The 16317-nt window shown below is 35.9% G+C and overlaps 1 protein-coding gene across 1 annotated transcript; it reads right to left on the bottom strand.

Moving 5' to 3' along the window:
• Positions 1-12109: 12109 nt before the first annotated feature.
• Positions 12110-13484, bottom strand: foxb1b (forkhead box B1b; the record flags this gene model as incomplete). Its single annotated transcript, XM_084405240.1, has 1 exon — positions 12110-13484. One exon carries the CDS (start codon positions 13482-13484, stop codon positions 12594-12596), a length of 891 nt encoding a protein of 296 aa, XP_084261366.1. The 3' UTR covers positions 12110-12593.
• Between the last annotated feature and the right edge of the window lie 2833 nt (positions 13485-16317).

Raw genomic sequence — 16317 nt, 5'->3', positions numbered from 1 at the left:
AACTGTGATACATTTTCTTCAAAATGATTTGAAGAATAAAAAGTAAAAGAAACGTTTTTTTTAATTGTTTGAAATAAAAATATTTTGTAACATTATAAATGTCTTTACTGTCACTTTTGATTAATTTGTAAATAATGCATCCTTGCTGAATACAATTATTAAAAAAAAAAAAAAAAATTCCCTTAAACTTTGTTCTTTGTAGACATGTGATTTATACTTCTTTAAGTTGTGTCTGTGTCTGTGCCTCCATACTAAAGTACTGTGAATAGCCCCTCGCTAAAGTGGAAATACAGAGTTTAAAAAAGTGTTCACTAACATAACTTTTGTATATTTCTAGGCTGTGTCCAAAACCAAAGGCTTAACTGCATTGACTTTTAAGGAAAGGAAACTTTGCATTCAGACATGACTTAAAGGGATAGTTCACCCAAAAATGAAAATTCTATCATTGTTTACTCACCCTCAAGTTGTTCCAAACCTGTATGCGTTTCTTTGTTCTGCTGAACACAAAGGAAGATATTTGGAAGAATGTTTGTAACCAAACATATCTCGGTCCCCATTGACTACCATAGTATATTTTTTTCCTACTATGGAAGTCAATGGGGACCGAGATCTGTTAATAACAAAGGTTCTTCCAAATATCTTCCTTTGTGTTCAGCAGAACAAAGAAACTCATACAGGTTTGGAACAACTTGAGGGTGAGTAAATGATGACAGAATTTTCATTTTTGGGTGAACTATCCCTTTAATGCTTTCAGCATTTTTAGCTTTCAGGCTCTCCATCTACACGTTTAAAACTAGTCTGGCAATTCAAGGTTTGGGTGGTGCAGAGTGCTGAATCTGCGAGTGAGATTAACTGTCATCCATACAGAAGCATGCACTGAGGTGTGTGTGTGTGTGTGTGTGTGTGTGTGTGTGTGTGTGTGTGTGTGTGTTTGTGTGTGTGTGTGTGTGTGTGTGTGTGTGTGTGTGTGTGTGTGTGTGTGTGTGTGTGTGTGTGTGTGTGTGTGTGTGTGTGTGTGAGCTCTTGGAGTAATTGATGGAGTTGGATGGGTATTTAATGTTGCGTGTTATGATGCTTGAGATTTTATTACGGAACTTAATTACTTTTTTGTCCTTTGTTTTCTTTACGAAAAAGTCTTGCCACAACAAACAGAATAACATCTCAGGAAATATAGGTGAACATTGTACCGTCCATGAAAGGAATTACATAATGAATTTAAGATGCTTAAAGCACAAAAAAAAAACATAATTCTGCAAGTCAGCGTTAGCGTCTGAACAGAAAGAGATTGAAGTCCATTATCATGTACAATTATTATAATAGCATAATGTGGTGAAGCATGTTTATTAATACTTTGTGGGCTAATGGGTTACCAAAATTAGGAAGCCAAAATTGAAGAAAAGGAAAGTGTTCTTTTACATACATTCAGTTGTATGGATGTTAATTATATTTAAACGATGTGATATATAATTATGAGTTATTATTGGAACAAGATGATTTTTGGGGTAAACTATTGCTTTGAGAGTTATGACTCTATATGACAAAAGTTTTGAAGATAAATGTTTGATTTTAGATATCATAAAGCAATTCTTTACCTCAAACATTCCCAATTTAACAGCATAACTGTTCTTTCAAGCAGTAATTTATGTCATGAGTCCTGAGACGTTTTTCTGTATAATTTCACAATTATTGAAATCAAATTCAAGTACAGCCTATCTTACATCTTTTTCACTACAAAAACAAGAGGAATGATCCCCAAAAGTATTAATGTCTGATGTGTGTTTTCTTTTCTGCACCACTCATGGTGTTTCTGACGAAGAACAATGAGGATATATCAATGAGCTCCGTGGCCTCTGTCACTTCTCCCATCCCCTCGTCTTCTGCATGCTAATCAGCGAGATGGGTGCGCCGCCCTGCTAGATTATTATAAATGCTGTTTATGGTCCTGCTATGACAACTGTGAAGGGCACGGCAAAGAATTTATCATGGGACGGTTTCCCTAGCGTCAAAATGCGTTATGGTATTGTAAATGACCCTTGATAATGAAAGAAGATCCTCTTGTTTCCTGCAATAAGAGTGAATAAAACATCAGGCACTTCACAGGTTTATTGTTCGAGCATGGCTCATTGCAATTTGACTTCTCATTACAAAAGATTTTTTTCTTATTTCACTTTTGCGGAAGTCATAACAACAAATAAAACATCCATCACCTCCAGTGTTAGCTCAGTAAAAAGCAATCTTGGTTTTGTTTTTAAAGCAACATCTTAAAATTTAAACATAATCCACCAAGCAGTTAAATTAGGCCACCACGCGCTCTATATTTTGTCCTGCCAAACGGGTAATGATACATGCTAACGGAGCCAAACAGGGTGCAAAGCTCATATGTTTGTGTAAGTATGCAAACATATGGCAGTGATGGAGAGGGAGGCATGGCCTCAGGGAGCCCTCGGCAGGAATGGCACCCTCTGCATCATGGCTCCTCTACAAAGGCAGTCGGAGACGCTCCACAGACCTATCGGCTTCTTCCTTCTGTCAGTTATTTGTTAACCAAGCAAGTGCTAAAATAGAAATGTTGGATACATATTCAACTGTTAATATGTAAAATATGCAAAAAAACAAAAACAAAAAAAAAACATATAGGTGAATTTGAGCTTTTTTTTTCTAACTTAGTTTTTTTATTTGTGAATCTAAACATGAAATGTGAGTTGTTAGTACTTTATTTTCTGTTCTGTTTATTTTTAAATAATGTTATTTAGCATAATCTACACTGTAGATTTGTTAAGCTAATGTAGTCAAGTTGATTTAGTGATATTAAATAATATTTCTGAATTAAATACAATTATTAATTTGATTTGATTTCATTTTTAGGTTACCTGACAGAGAAAAAGCGATAAGATAAAAGTAGTACAGACTACAAACTAAAAGTATATGTGAAATGTTGTAGAATGGAGGGTCTAACAACGTCCAATGAATGCAGTCCCAGACCAGATCAGTTTGAGCTTTACAGCCGACAGTAAAACATTTTAGCGGTGAAGAAATTTGGGTCTCGTTGAAATCTGGCCCCGTGTTGTCATGGATGACATACGGTTATTTTTCGTGAGGCTGAAACATATTTTATCATAATCAGTATATGACGAGAGAGTGGGGCCTTCACACATCATTGACTTTTCTTGCTTAGTTAGATGGTGAAGGTCAGAGTTCTTAGCCTTTATGGTTGTTTAACTTTAAAGAATTATGGCATGTAAAGAACACACCCCATTTATTTTCTCCTCAATTGGAGGCTGGATTCTCGAAAGTACAAAGTGGTTTTCTTTACCACAAGAATAGAGGAATGAAATACTTTCAGATTTTGAATCTTAAATGCTCAGTAGATATTATTCAATTAACTGGATTTTGATTCACTTTTTTAACTGGATCAAAACATAAGATTGAATAATAACGATACTCAGAAAATCAGGTATCGTTGACAGAATGTATTTGAATATTTTATATTCATCAGTGGTTTATAAAATATGAATCTGCAGTCACATGGCTCTGATGTCAATAGTTTACTTTCTTTGTCATGTTACCCTACTTTGGTGTAACATTTCATCTGTCAGCCACTGATCGGTTAATGTCATTTTTTGCATTGGATTACCAAATTTGAAAGAGAAGTGATTATGACCACTAGAGGGAGAGAAGAACCATAGTTATCAGTGAATACAAGCTCAAATAGTCCTAATCTGAGCCCAGAGAAGATCATTATATATATATGTGTGTGTGTGTGTGTGCTTGTGTAATGGTATAATAAACACTTTAGCATATTCAAAATGTATAAATTTTTTTTAGCATGAATTTCGATGAAAAATTTTCCCGCTTTGTCCCCGCTTTTGATTCACTCTTAAACTCCAACCTACAGCTGGAAAAAGATAGTTATAAGGATTTTCTACTTTGTGGCAAGTCCAAGGAAAGCTGGGAGGTTTGTTCTCTGTTTCAGACTTTTAGGGACTGACTATGTCAGAACCTCTTGTATAGACTTCAAAGCTACCTGTGAATGAAAGCTACCCGTTGTTCCTTTCAAACGCAAACTTGGTAAAATTAAAAGTGCTTCACAAGCGCATTAGACCACCAAGCTCTGAATTACCACTCCAATAAACAATGTGATGTTGACACCGCCCCCTCTTCAGTCCTGTGGAGCTCTAGGGTGGGAGTCTTTCTCTTTTTCAGTAAGAGGCTTTACTCCAGTCTTATTTTACCCTTGTAACTGTCTCTTGTTGTGCTGAGTTGGGGTCTTTCTGGGTGTTTTAATGAGTCAGGAGTGGGCACCGTGACCCAGATATATAAAATCAATCATTTCAGGATGGTGACCACCACAGTACAGTGTACATAAAACTTCAACATACTTACCTTCAATATAAATGGACATTTTGCTCTAATTTTGAACCAGAAATCATAGAATTATTACTAGACAAAAAGGCCTTTTTTGGGGAGCACATTTTGTTTGATTTTAAATAAACAGTCACAGAAGATATTTTGATACCCATAAACCTTGCTTAAATTTTTTTGAATGTTATGCATTAGTTAACAAAATATCAAGTGGTTTATTTAAAAGAAATAGAAATAGCACAAGCAGACTTTTAATGCAAATTCACCAGTGTTCATTCTGTTACTCTTCTCTTGATGTCAACTGATTTCACAAAAAATTACTTTTGAGATCAATTTGTTTAAAAGTAATTGGAAAAATGGCACTTTATTTTCGAATGTCATATGATTTAATATTTCATCTAATGCAATCATCTATTTATGGATCATGGTGACTCCTTGAAGTAAATATTATACACAAATATGGTTTTCTTCCAATTTTTTGCACTGAAATTCATGACATTATAACAGGGCAATTGTTAAAAAAAATTGATCAATGGCCAAACTTCCCACTGATGATCAGAAATGTAAACATTAATAATGAGCCTGTAATTAAACCATCAGAACTTTATTCAAACACTGTGTCATGAATCAGACGGTTTATGAGTTCCTGAGAGCTTTGTTTGTTGTAATGGAACTTTACCAGGAGGCAATCTGTTGTCACGGCAATCAGCTGCCACTGCTTGAATAAATCATTCTATTCAGCTTCAGCTTGTTCTGTTTGATTTGCTTTGACCTAAATAGTACAGCTCACATTGAGGTACAGTTGCTCTTTGTGTCCATCTGTACCTCTCAGACTTTCTAGGAAAAATGAAGCCTGCTGTTTGCATTTAGTTAAATAATCAGATCTATAGACTCTGACTGTATATCCTGCAGTCAAGAACAGTCAAGAACAAGTTAAAAAAAATGTTTATTTAAATGTGAAATTTGTTTATTTAATTGTGTACCTACTAAACTGATTCAAGCAGATTTAACTTATTAGAAAACTAATGCATTTCACATTATTTTTGCATATGCTGCTTTTGCATATAATGCCTGCTAAATTAAATAAACATTCTGACTTTTAATTGTAAAATTAATATTGTAATATATATCATAGTTACAGTTGTATTAGAGTTCTGTATCCTTCTTTGCTCTAGATGGGAGAATTGGACTTTTCAGAATGAAGACATGGTCAGTTTCCTCCATCCATTGTGTGAAAATTGGCTGAAGGGTAAAGGGGAGCAATCAAATTGACCCTTATTTAGAAAGAGTGCTTTTATGGAGGCTTGAGTAATTCACTCTCACAGAATACTAACTGCTTCCACCACATTCAGCCCACCTCTTTCTTGAGGCCACGCACCTGTGGAAGATAGAAACACCAGTCTCTGCCCATCATCCAGGTGTCAGTCACACTATCATAATGCTCTATGGTTCTGTGTTCAAATACCATCTCATGTGTGATGTAAAGTCAGACTACAACATCTACAGTGAGTGTTTTTAAGAGTTAAAGGAATAGCCAATAGTCCCAGACTATGTCAGTGCCCCTGTTTTGTCTCAAGATGCACTCCAGTGATGTTTTTTTTTTCTTCTAATGTACATTTATAAAAGCTACTTAAAGGGATAGTTCACCCAAACAATTATCCCATGATTTACTCACCCTCAAGCCATCCTAGGTGTAAATGACTATCTTCTTTCAGACAAACACAATCGGAGTTATCTAAAAAAATATTATAGCTTTTCCAAGCTTTGTAATGGTAGTGAATGGCGGTCCAAAAAAGTGCATTCACTCATCGTAAAGGTAATCTACACGACTTCTTGGGGGTTAATAAAGTCCTTCTGAAGCAAAGCGATGAGTTTTTGTAAGAAAAGAGTAACCCCTAACGCAATGTATGACGTAGGAGTAGCGTAAGCTTTAATGCCTCTCGCGGTTCAAACAATAGTTTATAACAGTAGTTTCAAATATGTATATGTTTCACATCGCTACGCTAAAATTATTTTTTTATATAACTCCGATTGTATTCGTCTGAAAGAAGAAAGTCATATACACCTAGGATGGCTTGAGATTGGTAAATCATGGGGTAATTTTCATTTTTGGGTGAACTATCCCTTTAAATATCCTAATTGAACTAAGGTCTAATCCTGGCTTAATCTAAGCCCTGTTTGTGAAACCAGGCCTTAGTGTGTCATGTAAAACACCATCAGCATCATTTTAAACATTCAGCACAGCTTAGTTAAAAAATGGAAGATATAGTTCTGCTTGGAGTTGTTCCAAAGAAACAAAGGCTTTGAAAGGCAAGTGATTTCATGGTAGTTCAAACTACACTACTCATTACTAATTATCTTTTCATTGACTTTGTAAATACATTGACAATAGAACAAAGTTAACATGAACAAAGCACAGAGGAGTTAATCCCAATTACAAAAGGTCAGTTATTAGTTCCTGACATTGGGAAGGACTTAACACAGATCAAAGAAACTCAGGCCATTGTTATGAGCCAAGCAGAAAATGTACTCTTCCTTCCTGTTAATGCAACATTGGGAGAAGATATTTTAGGAAATGTTTCAAAGCTGTAAGTAATTTGCTTCCTTGGTTAGTTCATTTAATTCTGTAGTTTGTTTCTTGCAAGGTTGTATTATAATCATTTGAGTCTAAATTTAGATTTAGAAGCTGATAGGTTTAGATACAGGTTAGAGATTTCAGTGACCACAGAGGACTTTAATACTAAAATTATAATTTGTGATAGGTATGCTTGCGTTCCTTCTGGGATTCCTTAAAAATGCGACTCAAAGCTGGAAGCAGCACCTGACCCCCAGCAATTCGCAACCCTAACCCTTTATCTGTCCATCTCACTCTGTGCACAGAAACACGCTGCCCTCTCTCACCTCAGGTGCGACTGGCTCTTTGAAGTGTCACAGAGGTGTTAGTTTATGAGAAACCAGGAAGATTCCTGCTCAGCCTAAATCAACTTGTCAGTCAGCGGCTGCAGGGAAAACGGCAGAGGTTAGCCTGTCATTACACTCGCACATTTAAAACATCACAACACCTGAGACCAGAAGACGCCCCAGAGCTTCAGTTAAGGTAGGGTGTTAATAATTGAAAATGGCTATTTGGGTTGTTTGGAAAAAGTAACGTCGTAAAAAGTGTAGTTATGTCAAATATTTAGCTACCTGTTTATCTGCTTGCCAATAGCTGATGATGAGCGATATTATGCTCCTAATGTAAGAGTTTCAAGGGACAAGCAGATTATTAGTTTGTACCTAAAATTTGTACTTTTTACCAATTGGACCAACTTGTGACAATATTCAACAAAAAAACTTCTTGACATTCCTTGACAATGAATGCTGATGCCTCTGGAGCCCCGTAAGTGTTATTGCGTGTTTCTTTCAGCGTATGTGTTTTCAGCATTACACAAGAGCAGCACCTCAAGGCCTTGTCATCTTTAGGGAACTGTCAGTCATCTGCTGTTACAGTATAAAGGTAGAGGGTCAGTGGCGCCACCTTATCAGATCAGAACCAGACTTTGTAATATTGAGTGTTCAGACACTGAACTCCTTCAAGGCTTCTTCTTATTAAGCCCTACAACAAAACAATTAAGTTTGCACTGTAAAAAATTTGCTGTAGTTTTGCAGCTGTTTGCCAGTAACTTACTGTAGATTTAAATCGATGTTATTTACTGGCAACAGTTTGCTCAAAGTTAAATGAACATTAAACATTAACAAGTCTTTGTCTTTACAGAATAAAACTATAAAATAACAACCTAATGCAAAGCATTCTGGGAACCAGAAATCTTCATCAACCTTTTTCTGTTTTTTTCCTTCAGATTTTGGTTCCCAGAATGCTTTGCATGAGGCTGTTATTTTAGTTTTATCCTGTAAAGATAAAGACTTGTTAATGTTTAATGTTCATTTAACTTTGAACAAACTGTTGCCAGTAAATAACATCAATTTAAATCTACAGTAAGTTACTGGCAAGCAGCTGCCAATAATACTGTAATTTCTACAGATTTTTTTAACAGTGTGGAGTCAGTAAGATTATTCTTTTTTTTTTTCAAAGAAGAAATAATATTCAAATATAAAATATTGTTTTCTCTTTTGATATATATTTTATAATGTAATTTATTCCTGTGATGGCAAAGCTGAATTTTCAGCAGCCATTATTCTAGTCTTCAGTATCATGATCTTTCAGGAATCATTCTGATTTGGTGCTCAAGAAACATTTCTTATTATTTTGAATGTTGAAAACTGTTGTGCTGCTCAATATTTTTGTAGAAACCATGATATATTTTTTGCAGGTTTCTTTTATTAATAGAAAGAAGGAAAATAGAAAAGAACAGCGACATTTTTTTTGCAACAATGTAAAAGTCTTTACTGTCATTTTGATCAATTGAACGCATCCTTGCTGAATAACCGTATTCATTTCTTTCAAAAAATCTTAATGATCACAAACTTACAAAAAGTACAACCGATTTAATGTTAAACGATGGCTAAGAAGGTCTATCATTTCAGGTGATTGTTCATTTGCCCATGGTGCTATTAATGATTGTTCCTCTGAAAGAGACAGAAACTCGAAACTATTGTACTTTTTTAGTGTTTTTGGCATTGGGCATCAGCCACTTTTACATTGTGCGTTGTAAACTCAAAAAAACTTACACACACAAAAGCGTGCTGTTCTTCTCACTGGAGGTCTCTTAGTGAGACAAAGCAACTGCATTTGCCCACTCACAACACCAAACACACAGACACGCAGGGGATTGATCACTCAGACCAGCATCGCTGTGTCAACGGACCCAGTCGCCTGGCAACATGCTGAAAGGCCTGAAGTGCATTGACGGGACACAATAGTCCTGGCCAGTGTTTGCTGGGTGATGTTTTATGGCTGACCAAACAGTCCTTACCGCTCTTGCTCTACTCCAAAATCTTGAGAATGTTTACTCACAGCACTTTCTTTCACATCGTTTTGTGATCAGTCATCTGTTCAGCTGACAAAGAAATAAGGAAGGTAGTCGATTTTCATTTTAAAATTCCTTTTTATTCTAGAAACTTTATTCTAGAACATCATTTTGACAGTACTTTGAGTATTTTACTTTACGTCAGAAGCCCAATGGTCAGTGGATGACATTTGTTGCTTGAGCTAATATTGGCAGTCCCTCCCAGTGGTGTAATTTGTCTCACAGTCTCTGCTTAGAAGCATGAATTAAATGTTGACACAGTGATTTCATGCACACACAGGCGTTTGGCTGGGTCGAGCAGAGAGTCTCCCTTTGCACCTGCTGCTGCTTTCAGCTACAGCCATGCTGATTATTACGGGTTAGCTCAAATATCCTTGCACTGTGAATCCTGTACAAGAATCCGAGAGAAATCAGGCACATTTTCCTGTTCAAACCACGCCTCGTGTTGTCTGCAGAGTTGTCTTATCTCACTGTTTGAACTTTAATTTCAAAACAGGGCTTGTTTTCTCACTGAAGTGCTGTACTTTTTAATACTTAGGCCTATTCATTTTCATATTTTTTAAATAATAATAATATTTTTAAAAGATTCTTGGAAACTATATGGATAAACACGGTAGATTTATTGATATTACCTCAATTATTAATTATAAAATTTCCAGATCAGAAATGCACAAATGCAAAGCATACACCAATTTGTATTCATTTCACATTAGTTTCAAAAGTAAAAAAAAAAAAAAAAAAATTGTTTAGATGTTTTGCAAAGAAGACAAAATTTAAAAACAGTTATTGAAGAGTGAAGACTTATGAACATAGAAAGTGTGTGTGTGTGTGTGTGTGTGTGTGTTTGATTTTCAGTCTCCAGGCTCCACAGCTTGTTGATTTACGGCCATATAAATATCCTTGCCATCCCCTGCCTGAGCATGTTCAGGTATTTTGCTCATAAATATGCACGCCCCAAATTATTAATGTCACAGTGAGAAATAAATAAGGCTATTTAGCTTACTGCTGGAAAAAAAAATCTCCCCAAATAAGTTCTGTGAGTTGATTTCAAGCTTGATGACATTAGTTTTTCTAGTGTGATTATAAATAACAGGTTCCTGTCCATTCCATCTCCTGTGTACGGGTTAAGGCTGCAGGCTCATTATTCAGGCCACTGGCCACATGCATGAATAAATGGATAAATTACACATGCTAATTACCTTGGATGTTTCTCCATAATGCATTATATTAATTAAATGCATGCCAGTGTATGAAATGTGACTACAAGGTACAAGGTACAACATATTGTATCGAACAAACAACCTAGACTAACCTTCATCTGTGTCAATACATGATAGCCACTAAGACTGTGTCTTAAAGAGTTTGACCAACTAGCAGCAAAACAAGAAGTAATTATTCTTCATTTTTCAATTCAGATTAGACAAAACTACCATTTTATGTAACAGACTTTAAAAAGTTAGGACCAGTCTTGAAGAAAAAAATAGATGACTAACTTTTAAGACAAGTCTACGCAGTTTATGCAACCGACCACAGATCATTTATGGCATATGTTATACATTTGCTTTTTACATTCTGTATACACAAATATGATTTTATGTTGTGCTGTTATTTTTACATCTTAAGTTAATGGTTTATTAAAATGCTGCAGAAAGACAGCAGAAAAAATATATTATTCAGTAATTTCAGTAATTGAAAATATGAATATTAATGTATATAAAAAACAGCTGCTTTTTATTTTGACAGGTAAAAATGTATTTAAGTTGAGTAAAAGTTTAAAAAAGCAAGTCTCTTGACATTGTAGTTCATATATACATGTATTTACGTGGGATCAAATTATTTAGCCACACTTAGAAATATAAAGAATCTAATTGCAAAAATATCAATTAATATCGGTGTATTAAGTCACTTCCCCTTAACTTCACCACAGGTATTTCATTACATCAACCATGTTCCAATAGTTTAGCAAACCATAAAGTTTCCACAAGAGTGTATCTATTGTTTAAAAAAGAATAATAATTATTATTTCCCTTGAAAAATGTTTTTGTGCAATTTTTCATAATACCACTTGGGTTGATATTTCGTTATCCAAAATATTAACTCGTACATTTTTATTACATTTTATTTATAAATGATTAGCCTATTATTATTTGTTGTTGGTAGCCTACAAATATTTTTTATATATCTTTTTGGGTCCGCTAGTGTAGATTTTTTATATAAAGACTGTCAGTAATAAAATTTCAAAATTGCTATGCGACAAGTCATCGATTGAGGAAGTAAGCCAAGTATGCAATTCCGGCCCGTTTATTTCAGATAAGTTATAATGGCCTACACTCTTGAATAAATTCCCCACCGATCTTACTAAAGTTACAAAGCATTTAAACAAGCCCTCCTTTTCATCATTAATCGACATTAACCAATTGTCCACAACAAGTGGTCCATGAGCTCAGAATTTTGTCTCTTCCTTTTAATTTCACAAAAGTGTTCGATGATTTTATTGTTGTTATGCTGCTGATTCAAATCTCTTACTCTGTATGTTGGTCAACTCCATTACACAAATTAAAATGACAAGTCTCAGGATATTTTAATAAGGTTTGATGACAAAGTTTATAATTTATTTCAGGTGTATATATACGTGAAAAGCAGCATGCTATAGTACATAAGAGCATGTCAACATTATACAGAAAACTTATATACAACAGCTTTCACTATATTTTCAACGAAGCTGATAAATTAGACTGAGCATTGTTCACGGAACAATATCTCTTGCGATATTTGTAACGTCACACCAAAAGTGCATTGTAATAGGAGTATTTCCATTTTTATTTTTCTACACTGCCACACGGAAAAGCTGCAGCATCTGTGCTTATACATGCAATCCTAAATCCCTTTTCAGTTCCTTTACTTGGTGTCGATGAGCTTTAATGGGTAAGCAGCCCAAAATGATAAGATACAAGTCAAATGATCTACATGGAGAATGTATTGTAATTCATAATCATACTTTCCTAAACTCTTTGCGCTCTGTTCTAACATTTTCATAGTCAATTGTGCATTTTCCAATAAGATAATAATATGAGGTAGCCTAATGACATAATGTCATTGAATTATTGAGCTGTAATAATCAAACTTAACAGAATGTTTAATTTCACTGTATTTCGAGAAACTTTTTTTTCATTTCAGAGATATAGCCTATGTTTTGTGAGTTTTCTTGTCTTGCCTTTTTGTCGAGTGGATGTGTAAGTAAAGTTTCAAGTCCCACTTAAAGTTTTAAGTGACCTCTTGACAGTGCACGGCGGCCGAATGGAGCAGCGAGTTCGGGCTCGGTGTGGCAGGGCTGCTCTGTCCGGGAGAGGTCGGGCTCAGGGACTGTGGAGAGCCGGAGAGGAAGGCTGGAAGGCGCGCCTGCAGCGTCGAGATGGACGGAACCGGAGCCGGGGTGGGTTTGATTGGTACAGGGATCGCCGGTAAACTTTGCCCGCTATGACTCAGGGATTTGAATGGTACTCCATAGGCAGTATACTCAGTGTCTATCACATTACTGCTATACACGTGGGGCCAAGCCGTGGTCAACTGATTGTGTATTTGATAACCCGTAGACATGGACTGCATGGTAGAGAAAGCAAGACTTCCTGGCATTTTGTAATCTCTGGCAATTATATTTTCAATGGCAAAGGGGTGTTTGAAAGTGGAGGGTTGTGAGACACTTAAGTTGTAGCTGGTCATCTGAGGTAGATGTGTCCCTAAAGTTGTCATTCTGAGTTTGGCTTGTTGCTGGAGGTAATGCGCCGCGTCTGAGGGTTTGTGCAGGTGCTCGGAGGTGATCATCACTTTGAATCTCTTGCGGCGCCTCAAGAAGCTCCCGTTTTCGAACATGTCACCGCAGCTGGGATGGAGAGCCCAGAAGCTGCCTTTCCCCGGCTGGTCCGGTCTTCGCGGGATCTTAATGAAGCAGTCGTTGAAGGAAAGGTTGTGGCGCAGGGAGTTCTGCCAGCGCTGCGTGTTATCTCGATAATAAGGAAACCTGTCCATGATGAACTTGTAAATTTCGCTGAGCGGGAGCATCTTCTCCGGGCAACTCTGAATGGCCATAGCGGTTAGCGAAATATACGAATACGGCGGCTTCTGGTCGCTGTACGTGTTTCTTCCAGGACGAGGCATTTTCTAAGTGAATTAGCCTACCTTAAGTTTACAGAGTCAATGACGAATATCTTCAGAGCACTCCGAGTTTGTTGAAAATGTCACACTGATCCGAAGTAAAAAGTCAGACATCTTAATAAATGCAGGTGCTTCAGGTGACACTCGCTTAGCTATCCATTCTTGTAAAAGTTTTGAGCAAATTATGCAGTTCGTTTCATTCGTTTGTTTTAGGATTTTGTGAAATGCTGTCCATTAAAAAAACTTAAAATCTCAACGTCTTCTCTCATGGCCTCACTCGGAGTTCTCTGTGTGTGCGCTAAAGTCTCTGAGCGTCTGTCCCCCTTTTTCTGTGTCTCTTCAAGTGCTCTCTGTGTTGTCACATGACAATCTTCCTCAAAGGAGGGGCGCGCGCACTGTCTTCTAAACAGTTTTCATTTACACCTCTTTCACGCGACCCGCTGAACCAATAAAATTAATCTCCGCCGGAGAACAGAGCGCCGCAAGAGGCGACTGGATGTGAAATGCACCTGGCTATTTTGTTTGTGAACTTTGTAAACAGAGCATGATGGCACACTGGCAGTCATTTAGGTGGGGAAAACTAATAAGGAGGAGAAGCCTATGTCTTCTCTGTAGCTCTGGCGTAATCCCTTAGCTTTTCGTTTAAACTGGTTGACGTTGAGGTATTTTTTGGCACCACAACCATTATAACCATAGGCTACTAATTAAAATCCTTTCGAAATGATTCTGAAGTGGATCTTTTCCAGTTTTGTTTTTATTTCTAGCTATATGTAATAATAAAAAAATAATAATAATAAAAAAAAACTTCTTCTCAGGCACGCTCCTAATTAATTTAATTATTTATTTATTTTTATAGGCTGAATTAATAATTAAACATTGACTTTTTTTTTCCGTGGTTGTGTTCATTCATTTCATTCATTTTCAACTCAAATTCTTCATCAATTTAATTCAATTTCTTCATCAAATTAAGTGTTCTAAAACGTTGGCTAGGCTACATCTTCGTTACTTTGGCGCCGTATGTTATTATTCAAACTTTAAGCCACCAATTTAACTTAAGATTTCAGTTAATGCGCTCATTTTAAGAGGGTAATGTTTTGTATATATAATCATATTAGCCGCATGTCTTTCTTTATCAGGAGGTCCGATAGCCTACTTAACTTGTTCGTATTCTTTTATATGTAAAGCTAGACAATCACTCAGGACCACACACAGACAGATTCCCATTCACACTGCTGAAGAAGTGAATTTATGTGCATATAAGCGCAATTGCGTTACATGCTGGAATACCTTCTAATGGGCGTGTTTATTATCGAAATGAGTTTGAGTTAAATCCACTAATGCCTCAAAGATTCTCAGAGTGAAGTTTTGTAGTCGTTATTTATTTATTTATTTATTTATTCATCATTTAGAGCATCAGCGTGAGGATCACATTTCATAGGCAAACTATGTTAATTAAGTGTTTTTTGCGATTGATTTATTTAATGACGTTTAACAGATGAAAATGTGTTTTATGCCTAAGGTGTTAACGTTATAGGTTAAAAGAGACTAAGTTCAGATCATCAGTTAAAATGAAGAATAGCCTATAGGCTATTTTAGAGAAGTATGTTAAAAATGGTTTGATTGCATGCATATGGAGAGTTGTTAGCCATTTTAATATCATTGTCAAGTTTTAAATAATTAACCGCTTCACTATGAAAATAAATAACGTGGGATAGTCGTGGAGAAGTGCTGCATTACAACATAATAATCTGCATGTGTCAATCCTGATTCCTGTAGATGAGGACTGTCATAATTGGTCCGAGGAGGGGTGACGTCAAGGGCATTTGATTGGAGGATGAACCTCCAAATCACAGACCAAATTCTTTTATCTTTTTATTTGGCATACTAGGGGAAGACATATTATGAAAAGACATATTAATACACAGTCTTAGTAACAACAATAAATAGTTTTATGCATTTATAAAAAAATGTATATGAAGAAATCAATAAACTTAAAATACGATCTAATCTCTAATTAATTTTTAACATATAGGCTAGCATTAAAAAGGCCAATAGCTTTTTAAATAGCTTTAATATAGGTTTGTCAGCACCATATTGTAGTTTTTTTTTTTTAATTTGTCTGTTATGGGATGTTAAGTGAATATTTAATCTGTATTACTATTGTCTTTTATTGTTGTCATTCCATTTGGAATGACAAATGGAATGGAAGCAATGAATTATCTCGAATGTACCATCATTCTCTGACCTAACTGCCTGACCTGACTGTGTGTGTGTGTGTGTGTGTGTGTGTGTGTGTGTGTGTGTAGATGCTGCAGTTAACCCTTGACCACTAGCACTGGGTAAGACTGGGAGCAGGTTGATGCTGTATTCCGTGATGAATGATATTTAGTCTAATGGAGAACGTGACGCATCTGTGTCTGATAGATGATGCTGGCCTGTAAATACAGCCCTTGACACAATGATGTCTCATTCTTAGCCAGCATAGAGCCTGGTTTTTTCTGTTTTTTTATTCTGTTCTTTACTGTATTTACTTGTCTTTTACTATATTTTTTTATTCCTCAATCCGAAAGTTATGTTAAAAGGTGTTTAAAATAATAAGAATGCAGAGTAAACTTAAGTTTCAATTCTAATACAACTTACAGTATCAATACTTTTATACTATTGAACTTGATGGGGCAGCTATGACAGGTCATGAAGAGTTCATGAAGATAACACGGATCTGCTGCCTGTGGCTGTCAGCATTACAGCAACCAGGCCTCACATAAGCGGGCAACAGTTTGTAGTATAAGAATGACAACAGTCCTAATAAAGCGCTGACAGCGTTGTATAGGCAAAA

The sequence above is a fragment of the Rutilus rutilus genome (genome assembly GCF_951802725.1).
Source record: "Rutilus rutilus genome assembly, chromosome: 3".
In the NCBI taxonomy this organism is placed as follows: domain Eukaryota; kingdom Metazoa; phylum Chordata; class Actinopteri; order Cypriniformes; family Leuciscidae; genus Rutilus; species Rutilus rutilus.
Note: the sequence above shows the minus strand (reverse complement) of the source record. Positions and strands in the feature narration are given on the sequence as shown.